This window comes from Salmo trutta, chromosome 12 (genome assembly GCF_901001165.1).
Source record: "Salmo trutta chromosome 12, fSalTru1.1, whole genome shotgun sequence".
In the NCBI taxonomy this organism is placed as follows: domain Eukaryota; kingdom Metazoa; phylum Chordata; class Actinopteri; order Salmoniformes; family Salmonidae; genus Salmo; species Salmo trutta.
The window spans coordinates 20,854,931-20,873,467 of NC_042968.1; the positions used below are offsets into that span (position 1 = coordinate 20,854,931).

The 18,537-nt window shown below is 43.2% G+C and overlaps 2 protein-coding genes across 3 annotated transcripts in view; both read left to right on the plus strand.

Annotated features, from left to right (window-relative positions):
* The first annotated feature begins 2,151 nt into the window (after positions 1 to 2,151).
* On the plus strand, positions 2,152 to 5,206 carry LOC115203156 (cytochrome b-245 light chain). The gene is made up of 6 exons (XM_029767575.1): positions 2,152 to 2,388; positions 2,823 to 2,892; positions 3,149 to 3,223; positions 3,390 to 3,473; positions 3,698 to 3,779; positions 4,160 to 5,206. The coding sequence occupies exons 1-6, from the start codon at positions 2,331 to 2,333 to the stop codon at positions 4,355 to 4,357; spliced, it is 567 nt and encodes a 188-aa protein (XP_029623435.1). The 5' UTR covers positions 2,152 to 2,330; the 3' UTR covers positions 4,358 to 5,206.
* Positions 5,207 to 6,012: 806 nt separating this feature from the next.
* LOC115203157 (transcription factor 25) overlaps positions 6,013 to 18,537 on the plus strand; it is a 32,372-nt gene continuing 19,847 nt past the window's right edge. For both annotated transcript variants that reach the window (XM_029767576.1, XM_029767577.1), the window contains exons 1-10: positions 6,013 to 6,372; positions 6,802 to 6,939; positions 7,088 to 7,156; positions 7,343 to 7,464; positions 7,600 to 7,665; positions 7,751 to 7,833; positions 14,603 to 14,733; positions 15,330 to 15,429; positions 16,882 to 16,975; positions 17,116 to 17,208. In XM_029767576.1, coding sequence (XP_029623436.1) covers positions 6,157 to 6,372; positions 6,802 to 6,939; positions 7,088 to 7,156; positions 7,343 to 7,464; positions 7,600 to 7,665; positions 7,751 to 7,833; positions 14,603 to 14,733; positions 15,330 to 15,429; positions 16,882 to 16,975; positions 17,116 to 17,208 — 1,112 coding nt within the window. In that variant the 5' untranslated portion in view covers positions 6,013 to 6,156. The remainder of the gene's footprint in view (positions 6,373 to 6,801; positions 6,940 to 7,087; positions 7,157 to 7,342; positions 7,465 to 7,599; positions 7,666 to 7,750; positions 7,834 to 14,602; positions 14,734 to 15,329; positions 15,430 to 16,881; positions 16,976 to 17,115; positions 17,209 to 18,537) is intronic.

An 18,537-nucleotide genomic window follows, 5' to 3' on the forward strand; every position in this document is an offset into this window, starting at 1 on the left:
AGCTAGCCTTTGCTTTCCTAATAGCCTGTGTATATTGGTTCCTAACTTCCCTGAAAAGTTGCATATCACGGGGCTATTCGATGCTAATGCAGTATGCCACAGGATGTTTTTGGGCTGGTCAAGGGCAGTCAAGTCTGGAGTGAACCAAGGGCTATATCTGTTCTTAGTTCTAAATGTTTTGAATGGGGCATGCTTATTTAAGATGGTGAGGAAAGCACTTTTAAAGAATAACCAGGCATCCTCTACTGACGGAATGAGGTCAGTATCCTTCCAGGATACCCGGGCCAGGTCGATTAGAAAGGCCTGCTCGCTGAAGTGTTTTAGGGAGCGTTTGAGAGTGATGAGGGGTGGTCGTTTGACCTCGGACCCATTACGGACGCAGGCAATGAGGCAGTGGTCGCTGAGATCCTGGTTGAGCAGAGCAGAGGGGCATTTAGAGGGCAGGTTGGTCAGGATGATATCTATGGGGTGCCCGTGTTTACGGATTTAGGGTTGTACCTGGTAGGTTCCATGATCATTTGTGTGAGATTGAGGGCATTTATCTTAGATTGTAGGACGGCCGGGGTGTTAATAAGCATATCCCAGTTTAGGTCACCTAACAGTACAAACTCTGAAGATAAATGGGGTTCAATTAATTCACATATGGTGTCCAGGGCACAGCTGGGGGCTGAGGGGGGTCTATAACAAGCGGCAACAGTGAGAGACTTATTTCTGGAAAGGTGGCTTTTTAAAAGTAGAAGCTCTACCCGTTTGGGCACAGACCTGGACAGCATGACAGAACTCTGCAGGCTATCTCTGCAGTAGATTGCAACTCCACTCCCTTTGGCAGTTCTATCTTGGCAGAAAATGTTGTAGTTGGGGATGGAAATTTCAGAATTTTTGGTGGCCTTCCTCAGCCAGGATTCAGACACGGCTCGGACATCAGGGTTGGCGGAGTGTGCTAAAGCAGTGAATAAAACAAACTTAGGGAGGAGGCTTCTGATGTTAACATGCATGAAACCAAGGCTTTTACGGTTACAGAAGTCAACAAATGATAGCGCCTGGGGAATAGGAGTGGAACTGGGGGCTACAGGGCCTGGGTTAACCTCTACATCACCAGAGGAACAGAGGAGAAGTAGGATAAGGGTACAGCTAAAGGCTATAAGAACTGGTCATCTAGTGCATTGGGGTCAGAGAATAAAACGAGCAGATTTCTGGGCGTGGTAGAATAGATTCAAGGCATAATGTACAGACAAGGGTATGGTAGGATGTGAGTTGTGGAGGTAAACCTAGGCGTTGAGTGACGATGAGAGAGGTTTCGTCTCTGGAGGCACCAGTTAAGCCAGGTGAGGTCTCCGCATGTGTGTGGGGTGGGACAAAAGAGCTATATAAGGCATTTTGAGCGGGACTGGGGGCTCTACAGTGAAATAAAACAATAAGAACTAGCCAAGACAGCAGTAGACAAGGTATATGCACATGACGGCACAAACACGTCTCATAAAAAGTACATCTGTTTTTGTTTGGTTATCTTTTGGAAATTGTAGAAATAAAACACGTCATCAGAAGTGTACACTTAATTTGAGGGCTTAGGGGATAGGGTGTGTCTTTTTAGTGTTTGGACCATACTCGAGATACTTGTCTCTCTGCCCTAACATGGAGTCGTTGTCCACAAAGCAGTACAGATTAATAAGCATAGGTGGCTGTCCAGTTTCTGCCTATCCTCTCTTTGGATTGGTGGATACATCTCATAATTTAAAAAATGTTTGAATATTAGATGAGGGTTGTTGACGTCAAACCGCCGTTATTCAATTGAGAGAGATGCTGCTAGCCACATGCATAGCCATCTCGAAACAACTGATATAAAGTGCTTTTTTCTCAAAGTTGCCGTGATGTCACGTGTCCTATTTATATTAGTACACTCATAACTTAAGCATTACGAAATTTCTATTCGATCAAATAAACCTCACGTAGCAAATAAGCCATTACATTTTTTGTGGACCAAATTCAAAACGCTTATTTGCCTCCATACAACAACTTGGTGAGCGAAAGAAACGAAACAACGTCATCTGCTTGTATAATACAGATTTTTGGCGGAGTTTGTGCTCTCGCTTCGCCTCTTCCTCTCTGGTTAAGGTTTACTCCTCCCAGGTCACATCCCCAACCTTTTTTTCTATCGCTCCGCTCAGACGTTACGAGACCGAGGGCCGGACCAGGCGGCTGCTACCACCCACCTTTGTTCCTCCAAAATTTATACTTTTTCACTTTCCATAATAATCGAACGTGACAACCGCAATCAGTTGGATAACTGCCAAGCACAGAGAGGGGTTCTGTCGGGTCCGAACGGAGACAGAATGGGGAAAATAGAATGGGCTATGTGGGCCAATGAACAGGCTCTGGCGGCGGGGCTCAGTGAGTAGAGAACTTTTGCCAAGTTTAGACATCTGAGTTTGGTATTTGTATAATGGTATCAACTGTTAAAGGAATGTGTAATCCCATTAGTTTGAGTTATTACTGTATAAGAATATATGTGTTTTTCCAGAATTGTATGCCTAACAAACATTATTCATTAAAACCGACCAAAAACAAAATGTATAAATTGTTCCAGACAAAATTATTACAAGTCATTAAATTATATTGGTAGTGAGAATATTTGTAAAAAGAAAACATATTTGTATAAAACACTAAATCAAATAAACTTGGGGAAAAGAAGTGTACAAATTATTTGGTTCTTGGCACATTTCGATTTGAAAGTTACAGGATACAAAAAAAGTGTCTTCATCTGTGACTTGCAGGAACTGTTTTGATAAACTAAATATTTTCTTCTTCCTACTTCCTCATTTCAGTTCTCCTTACTGGTGGCATAGTGGGGGTGGCCGGCCAGTTCAGGGACTGGGAGTTTGCTGCTTATGCTATGTATCCTTTCACTGGGGCAGAGCTGTCTCTTACGGTATAATTCCATGCACAAAATGGTATCTATTGTCGTGATTAAATGCTGATTTACCCTTGACACGTCACAAGGAAATGTTTGTAGATGCATTACAGGCATCTACACCATAATTTATCTTATTTGTGCATTTATGTCCAGATGAGACCCAAATGTATATTTGCATTGTATAGTGAGGTCCACGTGTACCTGTTGTTGTTGAGTAACCTTGACTGATGTGCCCAGAGCTGCAGGGGTGTTTGTCTGTCTACTAGAGTACCCAAGGGGCAAGAGAAACAAGGGCACCAGTGTAGAAAGAACGTGAGTACCCACATACACCATACCAAGCTAACGTTTCTGTAATGTCACTCTAACAGTGATGCAACAGATATGATTCCACCAGTTGAAAGCAAGTCATAAGCAAGTCTTCATCACTGAAAGTTTGAAAGTTCACGATAAATAAGTCTTAATATTGTGATTCTTCCAGGGGTCAGTACTGCTTCACTGTCTGTGTGAAGTCATTCGGCCCACTGACCAGGAACTACTATGTCAGAGCGTTTCTACATGCAGCGTGAGTACATTGTGTGTCAGTCTAGTCAGATCTCTGGGCTGAGACAACATTCTTTCCCTTCACTGTCTCCTTCCAGCTGTAGCAGTCATTCTCAACACCATCTTCATTGTTTAAATATCACATTGCATGTTATCAGTGCCTTGCCTTTGTAACACTCTTTTTCTGTGTCTGTGTTTGTGTATCTGTGTGTGTGTGTGTTTGTGTATCTGTGTGTGTGTTTATAGGATCTGCGTTCCTGGTGGTTTCATCCTTGCAACTGTTCTTGGCTGTGTCTGCCTCGGCATAGCTAGCCTCATCTACCTTGCGGTTAGTATTTCAAGTATTTGAAAGTATTTGACTCAAGTAGTGTTGTTGTCTGACCGCCATATAAAGGTAGTTTGATAAATCTAATTGGTGCAATATCAGCTGATGCTATCAGTTGATGCAACACTCAAGTTTCCTGTATGAACCTACTGCCCTTGATTTACAAGGAAGCGTTTGTTTGCCCTCTGGTATTTTTATTGAGTCATTATTAGCTAGTTAAGAAACCCAGGCTGTCAGGGGAGTGACTTGGCTGTTATCACCTATTGTTGTTGGGAATTCACTGCATGCATGTTTCTAGAGAGCAGCACCAAAGCAACCCATTTATCTATGTTATTGAGGGAGCCTGAATGATCTTTTGTCTATTGTGTCTGTATGTCTTCCAGGCGGCCATCCGAGGGGAGCAGTGGGAGCCCATCCTGCCCAGGAAGGAGAGTGCCCGTAAGCCGGTGGGAGAGAGCATCAAGCTCCCTCCCCAGAACCCTCCACCACGTCCACCCGCAGAGATGCGCAGGAAACGGGCAGAGGACCTGGAGGCGGCTGCCTATGTCAACCCCATCGCTGTCACTGCCAACGATGAATAGATCCCCTTACTGTCCTTCCTTCAGGCCTGCTGGGCTAAGCTCACTCAGGTTAGCTTATGGTTCCACTGAGCCCCAACCAAAACAGATCTACAGTGGAGCCCCACCCAGGCCATGCTCAGTTCCGACTGCCATTGGCTGAGGGCCGAATCCTAAATTGAGATAGATAAGCTTGCGTAACTTAGGTTTTGTGTAAATTGGGCATTGGCGTCAATGGGAATTTTTTATGGATTGGTATCAAGTTAGGAATCAGGCCTCGGAGAGTAGAGGGTTGTGGAGAGGACACACTGCTGCTGATGTTTGATGATGTATAAGGGATTGTATTGAACTGAGATGTTGCTGTGCCTTAGTTACTGCAAAAGGTTTGTGTCCTATATCTCTGCACCACCTGCTACAACTCTTTCAGTTACAATCATTTTGGTCCCCAAAAGGCTTTGGAATGTAAATGGAAAAGTTAGTATTCTTGTTGTGACAGTAAGTTATTTTGTGAGTAATTGGATGAATAGATGTAGATGAGAATCCACCACATTTACTGGCACAGACATAATGAAATGATTTTAAAAGAGAATGAAGAGCTATTTATACATTTTGTATCCTCAGAATATACTGAATTCTTTTACACTGGAATGTTAATTGTTTATAAGCAAGCACTGTTTTGCGTTATCTCTTTCTCTTTTTGGCCGGTTTACTATGTCAGTGGCCAACTAGCTGTATTATGGACAGTTGTGTATTCACCTCTCTACAAAATAATGTATGTCTATATTTTATGCTTGTTATGCTTTTGATACAATCTGAAAATAAACATAGTTATTCTAGTTATTTAAAATGTGCACGTTTACCATATAACTACAATGAATGTTTGTGTCTGTTTCATCATTGATGAACTGTGGGTTTGGAATGACAATTACGTGTCATGTCTCAAGTTCTACATTTCCTCTTTTCTAATAGTTCCTATGAACCCTATGCATTTAACCGTTCCTTCTCACAGCGCAACACGCAAAGGCGCTCACACACTTTATTACGACACCCTGGAAATTCCTGCACTATTCAGATCATACTCAGCCACAGAGATGTCATACATTAGTTATAACAGATTATACAGATTATGTTTATATACCCTAAAGACATTTCCAGTTGTTGTGACATACATGTACATTTCTTTCCTCCACATGAAGCACCTTCTTCATTCCTATGGTCACAGTTGACCTTTACCTCAAGAATGAGGAATGCAATGTGTGTTTCCTTGAGTGCTCTGGGTTTGGCAACCATTACATCATAACAGCAGCAGGAACAGGTGCAACTTCCTTATTTGTTTATCTGTGTTATACTCAGTCTAATTTATTAGTTATAATGGCCATTTCTTGACACCATAACACATAAAAGGTATTGATAGACCCAGGGCAACCCTTGTTAACAACAAAAAGATGCATTGGTCATAGGCTTTGAAACCATTAACTGGCTTTACAGCAACAGCCTTGACAGTGATTGCCGCTTCTCCAGCATGCAAATAATAGTTGAAATGTTGAAAGTCGTTAGTTCCCTTTTGTGTTAACTAATTTCAGGCATTTTCAGAGCGTTTGTCCTTACGCACTACTCCCACCTAGTGGTACAAAGGTTAACGGCAGCGAACTCTGATTATCAAAACGAAAATAGTTGGCATGCACCAAGATTGTCTACATGGAGTACCCGTAGAATAAACTCTTTGGCATGCGGATTTTGCTCTCATGTTGTTTATGGCTGGAGCTGGGTCAAATCCCAAATTAAACCATAGCCCATCTTCGTGACAACTCTGTCCCGGGAAGATGTCGAGTCGTGCTCTGAGGAGGTTGAAGGGGAAACAGCGGGGGCAGGAGGCCCTGGACCTTGGGGATCTTGTCCCAGGTGAAGAGCCAGGGCCAGAGGAGCAGGCTGCGGATGTTGAGGAAGAGGAACTGGCAGAAGCTGTTCTCCAGCCTGCTAAGAGCAGCATCAGAAAAGCTAAGAAGAATAAGAAAAACTTAAGCAACATTTACGAACTGGTGGAGTGTTTATCTTTTTCTAACACACATTGCAAAATGTTTAAGAAATGTCTCGCTAACTGCCACGTAGCTCCACCCCCTAGGCTACATAACTGTGTGACAGAGCTAGCTAGCTTGTTATGCTAGTCAATGAAAAAAGCAGCAGGACATATTGACATATGCAGACAATGTCAACAAATCAAACCAGCATTATACTGACTAACCGATTTTGCCTGGCCAGACAGGAGTCATACAGTACACCCTCTTGCCTTGACCATATGAATGTCACTAGGATGGTTTGGAATCCCAATGCTCCCGCAAGAACAAGAAAAAAAGGCAGAGACTGACCAAAGATGAATTAAAACTATGTGCAATGTAGAGATTTAGTCTCTGATATACAACCTTAACCTTAACCTTTCCGTTCTTCTTGCTGGAACCATGTCGCTGCAGATATGTGATGCAGAGAAAGCCACGACTGATGAAGACACAGTGAAGCCAGAAGAACAGAATGGTGATGAAAGCAAGGAGAAGAGTGACAGCAGGGAAACAGAGAAGAGAGATGCCCAGCCTGAGACAGGTGCTGCGAAGGTGAGAGACGGACGCCCCTGATACACTGTAGCCTCCACAGTATCATGGGGTATTGTGAGCCCCTTCCTCTTCAGTCTTGTTGTTATTATGCATGATTGATCTAGTCAAAATGTTTTGAAGAGTTGTTTAAAAGTTTTTATGTTGTCAGTCCGGAGATAAAGCGAGCAAGAAAAAGAAGAAAAAGAAGAAGAAAAAGAACACTACAGGAGATAAACAGGTATACAGTCCATCTTGACAAATCACTTACACATATGTCCCCCAATGTGAGGGCACTGTTGTGCACAATGCCATATTAACCACTTGCTTTAGCAGCATTTTATTGTGTATTGAGGCTATGGGGGTGCTGCCCTGATGCCGTCTCACTCATTCACATAGGCTACTCTGTCTTATGTGTGGTTGTCAGGAGGTAGCTGGGGATGACATCGACGCGTTGCTGGAGACCATAGAGCAGTCTAATGGACTGACCCTGCAGAGTGAGGGCTGTGGAGGCTCAGACAACAGGCCTGTACTCTATGTGGAACACAGGTGAGGAGGTCCACAGCACAGCACAACATCAGGACTCTCCGTGGGGTAACGTCATCCAATCAGAATACACATCATTTATGGCAGTCATTTATCAGTGATCAATTTTATTGGGACTTACCCTCTTTTGTTTGTTAGGAACCTGAACCCTGAGACGGAGTTGAAGAGATACTTTGGAGCTCGAGCAGTTCTTGGAGATCAAAGGTAAGATCTTCACAGAACTCCTTATCAGTGCGACTGCTACTATTAAAGGTTACAGTGTTTGGCCATCTCTTCGTTCTTTCCTCAGACCTCGTCAGAGACAGAGACAGTTCCATCGCAGCACCTGGATGACCATCCCTAAAGACACCTGGCCACGCTTCAGTCGCCCAGGTCAGACCTACACTCAACCTCTCACACTCGGCAGCCGCTCAGAATGCTGAAAGCCTTGTGAATACATACTATTTATGCAACATTTCACAGAAATATTTTTGTGGATGCAAATGTAACTAAGTGTCTCCCATGACAAAGTCACAAAACATCGGTCGACCAAGAGTCGTCTGTTCTTTCGACAAATCGATTGGTCGAAATTTGAAAAGGTGCATTTTCCCATATATTTTGGGGTCCCGAGTGCGCAGCGGTCTAAGCCACTGCATCTCAGTGCTAGAGGCGTCACTACAGACACCCCGGTTCGAATCCAGGCTGTATCACAACCGGCCTTGATTGGGAATCCCATAGGGCGGGCGCACAATTGGCCCAGCGTCGTCCGGGTTTGGCTGGTATAGGCCATCATTGTAAATAAGAATTTGTTCTTAACTGACTTGCCTAGTTAAATAAAGGAAAAACAAATAAAATATATATATGTATATATTTATATATACTATAGACACATCCTATGTGTTTTAATGAAATCAACTATATGCACTGAGCTTGTCTGATGCTTTAAGCGAACTGTTTCATGAAATATTTAAGACACACATCAACAGTGTGTTGCTGAAGCCATTTCTGACTGAAAAGTTATGTTACAGAAATCCCTAATTTGTTTAGGAAAAACATTCCCTATTCCCTCAACCCTTTCTATCTCTACGTGACACATGTATGCTTCGCATGCACGTGACCAATAGGGCCTGACCTGTAGCATATCATCATCCATATATATCTATAGAAATAAGCTTTTGTTGCCTGTTTGAGTGTTTGTGTTACGGTGTTTGTCTTATGGTGTTCAGAGTTTGTTATAACCAATTTATTGACGTGATTATGATAGACAAACACCGTAACTCAAACACTCAAACACTCAACAGAAGCAGGAACTGCCTTATTTCTGTAGATATATATGGTGATTTATAAAGCCAGGCATGTTTAACAGTTAGGCTATTGATTATAGACCTAATTAAGTGGGGGTTTCCTCTCTCCTCACTTAGTCAATTAAGGCAAGGACTGTTTTCTTGTCTCCTAACTCTGCTGCTGCCTCTGTCGCATTGTTATCAACACCAATATGCCGGCTTTGTTATTAGCAACATGGTCAACGCAGGAGAAACCACATTTGTGATAAAATAATATTATTTTATTTTTGTTGCACTATTGTTCTTACATAATATAACCAAATACAATTTCAGTCACATGTCTTAGAGTGAAGGACTGTGCCATCCCCACGGCCTCCACAATGGATCAGTCCACTGAAACAGGCGCCAATCAGACAGGTGTCTTGTACAGCATGACTGTTATATATATATATATATATATACACACACATATGTTTATGTGCTTCTGCTCAACTAAAGAAATCTCGGTCGATTAAACAGTCGACCAGTTGACTAAATGGGGTCAGCCCTTCCTCATACACTAATGTACTGTAACTATGATGGCATAAATTAAGTTCATGCGAACAATCGAGAGGCATGGCAGGATCCCTGTTAGCTGCTGCCAAGGCAGCCGCTACTCTTTCTGGGGTCCAAACAGAAACAGAAAAGTAAGCCCGGTATACAGTATAAACGTTATATTTCAATATACCGACGGTATGATTTTCAATACCATTCAGAAATTAATAATACCAAAAAGAAGTAACACTTTTTTGGGTTAAGGGCACCTCCGCCTCGTTAAGGGTGCGTACTACTCCACTGCTTATAAATATCATTTAAGTATAACTATAAATTCAGTATAACTATAAGAAATCTAAGATGTGTCAGTAAATTATATCCAGCTCAGGGATCCAATAATGCATTTGGTTTGCTAACTTTCTTGCTAGATGTCAAGATCATGCTTCTTGGTTACAGCAGAGACATTCAATCCCTTCCTGGATCAATATCCATGTTGACTAAATGGTTGTGTGTGTAAATAAATAAAAAAATATATATATTTATTTATATTCATTATTATTTGAAATGGCGCCCCTTATGTGTAATTTGTAAGTCGCTCTGGATAAGAGCGTCTGCTAAATGACTTAAATGTAATGTAAATGTAATGTGCATTTTGGGTAATACCGTATATCCCGATATGTTACAGAGACGGTATGAAAATCGGGACACTGCCCAACCCTACAAAACAACACATCAAAACAATAGTCTGCATCATAAATAAATCAATACATCAAAACAAACATTGTGTACTGTACACATTCACACTGCTCTACCATTAAAATTTACAACAATACAATATTACAGTGTGTGTGTGTGTGTGTCTCTTCGCAGTCCACGTTGTGCTGTGGGGTGTTATGTTTTTGAAATCTGATTTTACTGCTAGTTTGGGTTACCTGATGTGAGAGAGTTCTATGTAGTCTTGGCTCTATGAAGTACTGTGCGTTTCCCAACCTTGTTCTGAACTTAAGGCAGGACTCTACAACCCTGTTCCTGGAGAGCTAACGTCTTGCAGGTTTTCACTCCAACCCTAATCTAGCACACCTGATTCTAATGATTAGCTGGTTGGTAAACTGAACCAGCTTATTTACAACTGGAGTTGGAATGAAAACCTACAGGAGGGTAGCTCTCCAGGAACAGGGTTGGAGACCCCTGCCTTAGGGACTGTGAAGAGACCCCTGGTGACCTGTCTTGTAGTGTATGTATGGGTATCTGAGCTGTGTTAGCTGTTGAACAGACAGTTTGGTGCTTTCAACATGTCAATACCTCTCACAGAGACAAGTAGTGATGCAGCCAGTCTCTCCTCTACTTTGAGCCAGGAGAGATTGACAGGCATGTTTTTTGAAATTAGCTCTCTGTGTAGTGTACATTTAAGGGCCAGCCACGCTATAGCGCCAGACTTCACTATACTGTAGCTCCAGTTCTCTGAAATACATTTTGAATGGCCAGTTTCTATTTATTAGGATTTAATCAATTATGCTTTATTTAACTCCCGTCTCCCTGGGCTGGCGCCTCTGTGTTGCGCAACAAGGCAACAGTGTATCTCCATTATCACATTTGGAATTCTCATCGGACTCTAAGAATCCTGGTTCAGTTTGGGTAGCATGTAACCAATCAAAAGTAGCAGCAGAAAAAAGTGCATGTTAACAGCAGTGAGCAGCCTGAAGCCTTGTTGACAGAGACAGCTTTTCTGGGTAGGATCACACTAAAGGCTGTGTTCTTAAACGTTGCCCTATGACGTCTTGTTAAAAAACAGTCCAATCACTGCATATCGTTAATCAAATGCTGCCTAGCCCTCTGGCTCAAAGACGCTATTGATGTTTGGGAAAGACTCCATTGATATTTGGGTCCATAGTACCCCGGGTGTTGTGGGATACTGGGCTGTTTAACCCAGAGCTGAGGTTGGAGAAGAATCCGTCTCTGTTATGTCAGTCTCTGTTATGTCATCTTTAACACCCTACTCCTCAGGGTGTTAAAGCTCCCCCAAACTCAAGTCTTATGCAATCACCTGACTGGAGATTTGGTCTGGGAAATATATTTTCCCTCCCAAAATATAGATGGGTAATTTATTTATATTTTACCTCTCACATTTTGAGTAGTCTCAATGCCTTAGCTTGTATGTGGTACACCATGACTGCTGTGTCACTATGAAATGCTTCCCTCTGAATCCACTTCTCCTTAGCCCAAAGTGTGTTCATTCAAATTCTAGGGTGCTATACTGACTGTACATGGGCATAGAATGAGTGGGACAGATTGCAATTTTTATTCCACTTAAATATCTACAGTGCATTCGGAAAGTATTCAGACCCCTTAACTTTTCCTCATCAATCTACACACAATACCCCATAATGACAAAGTGAAAACAGATTTTTAGAAATGAATTGAAAATAAAAAACAGAAATACCTTATTCAAATAAGTATTCAGACCCTTTGCTATGAGACTCAAAATTGAGCTCAGGTGCATCCTGTTTCCATTGATCATCCTTGAGGTGTTTCTACAACATGATTGGAGTCCACATGTGGTTAATTCAATTGATTGGACATGATTTGGAAAGGCACACACCTGTCTATAAAAGGTCCCACAGTTTACAGTGCATGTCAGAGCAAAAACCAAGCCATGAGGTTGAAGGAATTGTCTGTAGAGCTCCGAGACAGGATTGTGTCGAGGCACAGATCTGGGGAAGGATACCAAAACATTTCTACAATCAGACCTTTATGGTAGAGTGGCCAAATGGAAGTACATGACAGCCCACTTGGAGTTTGCCAAAAGGCACCTAAAGACTCTCAGTCCATGAGAAAAGATTCTCTGGTCTGATGAAACCAAGATTGGCCTGAATGCCAAGCGTCAAGTCTGGAGGAAACCTGGCACCATTACTATGGTGAAGCATTCTGGTGGCAGCATCATGATGTGGGGATGTTTTTCAGTGGCAGGGACTGGATGGCTAGTCACAGGAAAGATGAACGGAGCAAAGTACAGAGAGATCCTTAATGAAAACCTGCTCCAGAGCGCTCAGGACCTCAGACTGGGGTGAAGGTTCACCTTCCAACAGGACAAGAGCCATAAGCACACAGACAAGACAACACAGGAGTGGCTTCGGGGCAAGTCTCTGAATGTCCTTGAATGGCCCAGCCAGAGCCTGGACTTGTACCCAATCGAACCTCTGGAGAGACCTGAAATTAGCTGTGCAGCGACGCTCCCCATCCAACTTGACAGAGCTTGAGAGGATCTACAGAGAAGAATGGGAGAAACTCCCCAAATACAGGTGTGCCAAGCTTGTAGCATCATACCCTAGAAGACTCAGCTGTAATCTCTGTAAGCTTCAACAAAGTACTGAGTAAAGGGTCTGAATACTTATGTAAATGTGATATTTCTAAAAACCTGTTTTTGCTTTGTCATTATGGGGTATTGTGTGTAGATTGATGAGAAAAACAATTTAATCCATTTTTGAATAAGGCTGTAATGTAACAAAATATGGAAAAAGTCAAGGGGTCTGAATACTTTCCGAATGCACTGTATATCTATATCGAATTGACTTATCATTATCTTTATTCCACATGCACATCTATATCAAATTAATGCAATTTCAACATACTGCAACTGTATACACATTTAACCAATAATGTGTATAGATCCTGGATGACTGATGGGGCGCTGTATTGAAGCCACCGCGCAGCCATCTTGGTACTCCTCCTCAATTGTAAAAATGTTGGATTTTGGAAGCTCTTGAAATGCATTTATTATTGTCTATATTCGTTTTGGATTTATTCTAATACAGACACTCTAATGCATACCTTTAGGTTGTATTATGTGAGCTAAACATAAAAATGAAAAAATATATAACATTTTCCTTAAAGCATTTTTTTTGGTGGTACTAATGTTACTGTCTCCACTACAACAACAAAATATTTAAATACATGTCATTTTGTCCTTTTAATTGAAATACTGTCGAATTCCATTCATTCATGTGGAGGACTGCTCCTACTAGGGAAGGCCAATATTGCCGACTGGTGGCTTCAAATCACATTTTATTGATCACATACACATGTTTAGCAGATGTTATTGCAGGTGTCGAGAAATGCTTGTGTTTCTAGCTCCAACAGTGCAATAATATCTAACAAGTAATATCTAACAAGTAATATATAACAATTTCACAACAATACAAACAAATTAAAGGAATGTAATTAAGAATATATAAATGTCAGAGTGGCATAGACTAAGATACAGTAGGATAGAATACAGTATATACATATGAGATGAGTAATGTTAAAAATATGTAAACATTATTAAAGTGGCCAGTGATTTCAAGTCTATGTATATAGGCAGCAGCCTCTAATGTGCTAGTGATGGCTATTTAACAGTCTGATGGCCTTGAGATAGAAGCTGTTTTTCAGTCACTCAGTCCCAGCTTTGATGCACCTGTACTGATCTTACCTTCTGGATGATGGTGGGGTGAACTGGCCGTGGCTCAGATGGTTGTTGTCCTTGATGATCTTTTTAGCCTTCCTGTGACATTGTGTGCTGTAGGTGTCCTGGAGGGCAGGTCGTTTGCCCCTGGTGATGTGTTGGGCAGACCGCACCACTCTCTGGAGAGCCCTGAGTTTGCGGGCGGTGTAGTTGCCGTAGCAAGCGGTGATACAGCCTGACGGGATGCTCTCAATTGTGCATCTGTAAAAGTTTTAGGTGCCCAGCCACATTTCTTCACCCTCCTGAGGTTGAAGAGGTGCTGCTGCGCCTTCTTCACCACACTGTCTGTGTGGGTGGACCATTTCAGTTTGTCAGTGATGTGTACGCCGAGGAACTTGAAGCTTTCCACCTTCACCACTGCGGTCCTGTCTGTGGATAGGGGGGGTGCTCCCTCTGCTGTTTCCTGAAGTCCATGATCAGCTTCTTTTGTTTTGTTGACGTTGAGTGAGAGGTTATTTTCCTGGCACCACATTCCCAGAGCCCTCACATCCTCCCTGTAGGCTGTCTCATCATTGTTGGTAATCAAGCCTACTATTGTTGTGTCGTCCGCAAACTTGATGATTGAGTTGGAGGTGTGTTTGGCCATGCAATCATGAGTGAACAGAGAGTACAGGAGGGGGCTGAGCACGCACCCTTGTGGGGCCCCAGTGTTGAGGATAAGTGAAGTGGAGGTGTTGTTTCCTACCTTCACCACCTGGGGGCTGCCTTTCAGGAAGTCCAGGACCCAGTTGTAGAAACTTAGCATCTGAATGGGCAATACATAGCATCAGCAATCCAGGGTTTATATACGTCATTGCATGAAACTCACATAGAATAATACTGTCCGTAATATTTCCCCCCTCAGGTATCTCAATGACCCTACGGGAGTCCAGGGATGGTCTACAGTACTTCACCTTCGAGCACAGCCGGGACTACCAGCAGATTCAGTTCAAGTTCCTGGACTCAGTGGAGTCCATGGATCCCAACAACATTGTGGTAAGGCTACACCCACGGACTCAGGGAGATTGATCAGCAAAGCCGTGATGCATGTCTCAAATATCTAGGACAACTGATACGCATTAATTTAGATTCTAGATAAATCCTGACTAAGATTCTAGGTCACGGCATGAGAAACTAGAGGTAAATTCAGTTGAAATTTCAGGTTGAGGACATACATGGTTTCTAATCTTTAGACAAACGGTGATCCTCCTCCCTGTCTCCCCCATAACTCCCCCACCCCTTTCCCTGTCTTCCCCACCTGTCCCCCCCACCCTTCTCCTGTCACCCCCACCCTCCCCACCCTCCCCACCCTGCCCCTGTCCATCCCATCCTCCCCCATCTCCCTCCCCGTCTCCCCTACCCTCTTCCTGTCTCCCCATCCCTCCCCCATGTCCCTCACTCTCCCCCTGTCCCCCTGTCTCCCCAACCTCCCCGTCTCCACAACCTCCCCCCCTCTCCCTGTCTCCCTCTCCCTGTCTACCCCAAACTCCCCCTGTCCACCCCACTCTCTCCCCGTCTTCCTCTCCCACTGTCTCCCCCACCCCCTCCCTGTCTCCCCCACCCTGTCCACCCCCACCCTACCCTCTCCCCAGGCCCTGCTACAGATGAACCCCTACCACATTGACTCCCTGCTGCAACTCTCTGATGTCTGCCGCATACAGGAGGACCAGGAAATGGCCAGGGACCTAATCGGTGAGTGTCAGGGACCTGATTGGTGAGTGGGACTCCTGTCTTTGCTCTGGTTGGCAAGGAGGGTCATACTCAAAGCTCTGATTGGTTAGTTGGGGATCCTCTCTGCTGTATCCTCTTGCTCAAGGTTTGTAAATGTGTCTTGAGACCCCTTTGGTATGTTTCCTTGGACCCTTATACAATTTAATCTAGGTCCCAGATAAATAGTTGGAATAAGTTTATGTAACATTATTCTTGATAAACATCGGTGTCCTCTGTTTAATAGGTTATTTGATACACATACCTATACCACACACTGCTCTAGTATGTCATATATTACCTGATGCCAGGGTTTCTTCAACTATGGTTTGGAACCCGAAGTAGGCCCTGAGCATGTGAGTGGTGGGTCGCGAGTTAGGAGTAAACATTTATTCACACACTATTTCTTCTTAATTTGGGTGGTTCGAGGACAGTAAATTTCTTGTTTGGGTCTTGCGCTGAAAAAGCTTAAGAACCTCTGCCTTATGCAATTGATCTAGATAAGGTTTAATAGTTAAATTGAGTCTGCTGTATCTACAGCATGTTTATTCTCTGAAAGACTCTAAATTGGGAAAAAAGAACAAGGGGCCAGCATGCAAAGTAGGGTATTTCAGATTCCTCAGGTAATGCATTTAGGCAGGAAATGTTAACATACTGTTACTCCAAGCCTGTCGCTACTAGCCTGCTATCATCATCTATAAATGAGTTGATAAATACAGTTAAGGTTTGAGCAGAGCATGCTTTGGTCAGGGCTAAATCACATCAATACAGAGGGCAAGCAAAAGCAGCTTCCATTTACAGTGACTTCTCTCTGACCTCCAATGTGAAAGTACATTTTCAACCACATGTAACTGAATTGAACCCATCTAAATATTTATTGGTTATCTAGCCACATGTTTGCACTGTACACAATACATTCAAACAACCCACTGATTGTTCAGATATAGTCATTTGAAGGTGCATGTCAAGATTCTTGTGGGTGTCGCCCCTCTCGTCCTGTCAACTGCTCCTGATCATGTTAATGAGGTCCTACTCAAATCAACTCATTACAGCAGCTCTAGAATTTTTTTATACAGATGTATAGTCTTAGTTTGCAAGGGCTTAGTACATTGGGATCCTACCAGTGTTTTGACCAATGAGAAATGCTGCTACCTCTAGGTAGCTAGTCTTGTTGATGTAGTAGTTGACACTGGGACTTGCAAGGGAGAAGGTGAGTGGTTTCACTTAAAGCTGTTTTCATGCCTTCCAGCAGAGGGAGACATTTATGTTTTTACAAAAGACAAACAAAGGCAGGTGGAAGGAGCATGGAGGAGGGTATGGTGATCTACCAATTGAGAATCACTGAGACTGTTTAGCAGCCAGGTAGTGCTGGCTAAAGTTCTATATTTTCACTTGTCTTTGATAAATGACTGTGTGGTGTGTGTGTGTGTGTTCCAGAGCGCGCCCTGTACAGCTTTGAGTGTGCATTCCACCCTGTGTGCAGCCTGACGTCAGGAACCAGCAGACTGGACTACCTGCGACCAGAAAACAGGTTAGATAATAAATCTCTGCTATTCAGGTCAATCCACAAACGCTTTTATGCAAGGGCCTTTCTCTTAAAGTTCCATTGAATTTATGATTTGATAAGGTTTATATGTCTCTCCTTTGTCTGTATATTTATCCTCTCTGCAGGGCATTCTACTTGGCTGTTTATAAGCACATGATGTTCCTGGAGAGGAGGGGATGCCCCCGGACAGCCCTGGAGTACTGCAGACTCATCCTGAGGTACATGGGAGACTGTGTGTGTGTGTGTGTGCGCACAGTGTGCACCCCAGGTGTCCGGGGTAGAGGGAAGGTGTGAATTGCATAATGGAAAGAAGTACAGCGACGGACTGTTTTTTATTTATTCGCACAAGAAAGACAAACAGTGCAGATCAAGACAAATAGTGTGTGCATTTAAATATTATAATTTTTTTTATGTAGATTAGGGCCTAATACATTTATTTCAATTGACTGATTTCCTTATATGAACTGTAACTCAGTAAAATCTTTGAAATTGTTGCATGTTGCAACAGGTGTATAAAACCGAGCACACAGTCATGCAATCTCCATAGACAAACATTGACAGTAGAATGGCCTTACTGAAGAGCTCAGTGACTTCAACAATCCACTGTCATAGGATGCCACCTTTCCAACAAGTCAGTTTATATAATTTCTGCTCTGCTAGAGCGGCCCCGGTCAACTGTAAGTGTTGTTCTTGTGAAGTGGAAACGTCTAGGAGCAACAACGGCTCATCCTCAAAGTGGTAGGCCATACAAGCTCACAGAACAGGTCCGCCAAGTGCTGAAGCTGCTATGGGTTTCCATAGCAGAGCAGCCGCACACAAGCCTAAGATCACCATGTGCAATGCCAAGCGTCGGCTGGAGTAGAGTAAAGCTCATGCCATTGGACTATGGAGCGGTGGAAATGCATTCTCCGGAGTGATGAATCATGCTTTTACCATTTGGCAGTCCGACAGACAAATCTGGGTTTGGCGGATGCCAGGAAAACGCTACCTGCACCAATGCATAGTGCCAACTGTACAGTTTGGGGGAGGAGGAATAATGGTCTGGGGTTGTTTTTCATGGTTCGTGCTAGGCCCCTTAGTTCCAATGAAGGGAAATCTTAACTTGCTTCCAACTTTGTGGCAACAGTTTGGGGAAGGCCCTTTCCTGTTTCAGCATGACAATGCCCCTGTGCACAAAGCGAGGTCCATACGTAAATGTTTTGTCGACATCGGTGTGGAAGAACTTGACTGACCTGCACAAAGCCCTGACCTCAACTCCATCGAACACCTTTGGGATGAATTGGAACGCTGACTGCGAGCCAGGCCTATTTGCCTAACATCAGTGTACAATCTTACTAATGCTCTTGTGGCTGAATGGAAGCAAGTCCCCGCAGCAATGTTCCAACATCTAGTGGACAGCCTTCTTAGAAGAGTGGAGGCTGTTATAACAGTAAAGGGGGACCAACTCCATATTAATTCCCATGATTTTGGAATGGGATGTTCGACAAGCATGTAGTGTGTGCATGTGTGTATATATATGTAGTGTGTGCATGTGTATATATATATAT

What these genes read in the sequence shown, in the direction of transcription:
- LOC115203156 (XM_029767575.1), top strand. Translation starts at nt 2,331, where the DNA reads ATGGGGAAAATAGAATGGGCTATGTGGGCCAATGAACAGGCTCTGGCG. An exon ending in GGCTCTGGCGGCGGGGCTCA is followed by an intron (nt 2,389 to 2,822) that starts GTGAGTAGAGAA and finishes TCCTCATTTCAG; the next exon opens with TTCTCCTTACTGGTGGCATA. An exon ending in GAGTTTGCTGCTTATGCTAT is followed by an intron (nt 2,893 to 3,148) that starts GTATCCTTTCAC and finishes TGATGTGCCCAG; the next exon opens with AGCTGCAGGGGTGTTTGTCT.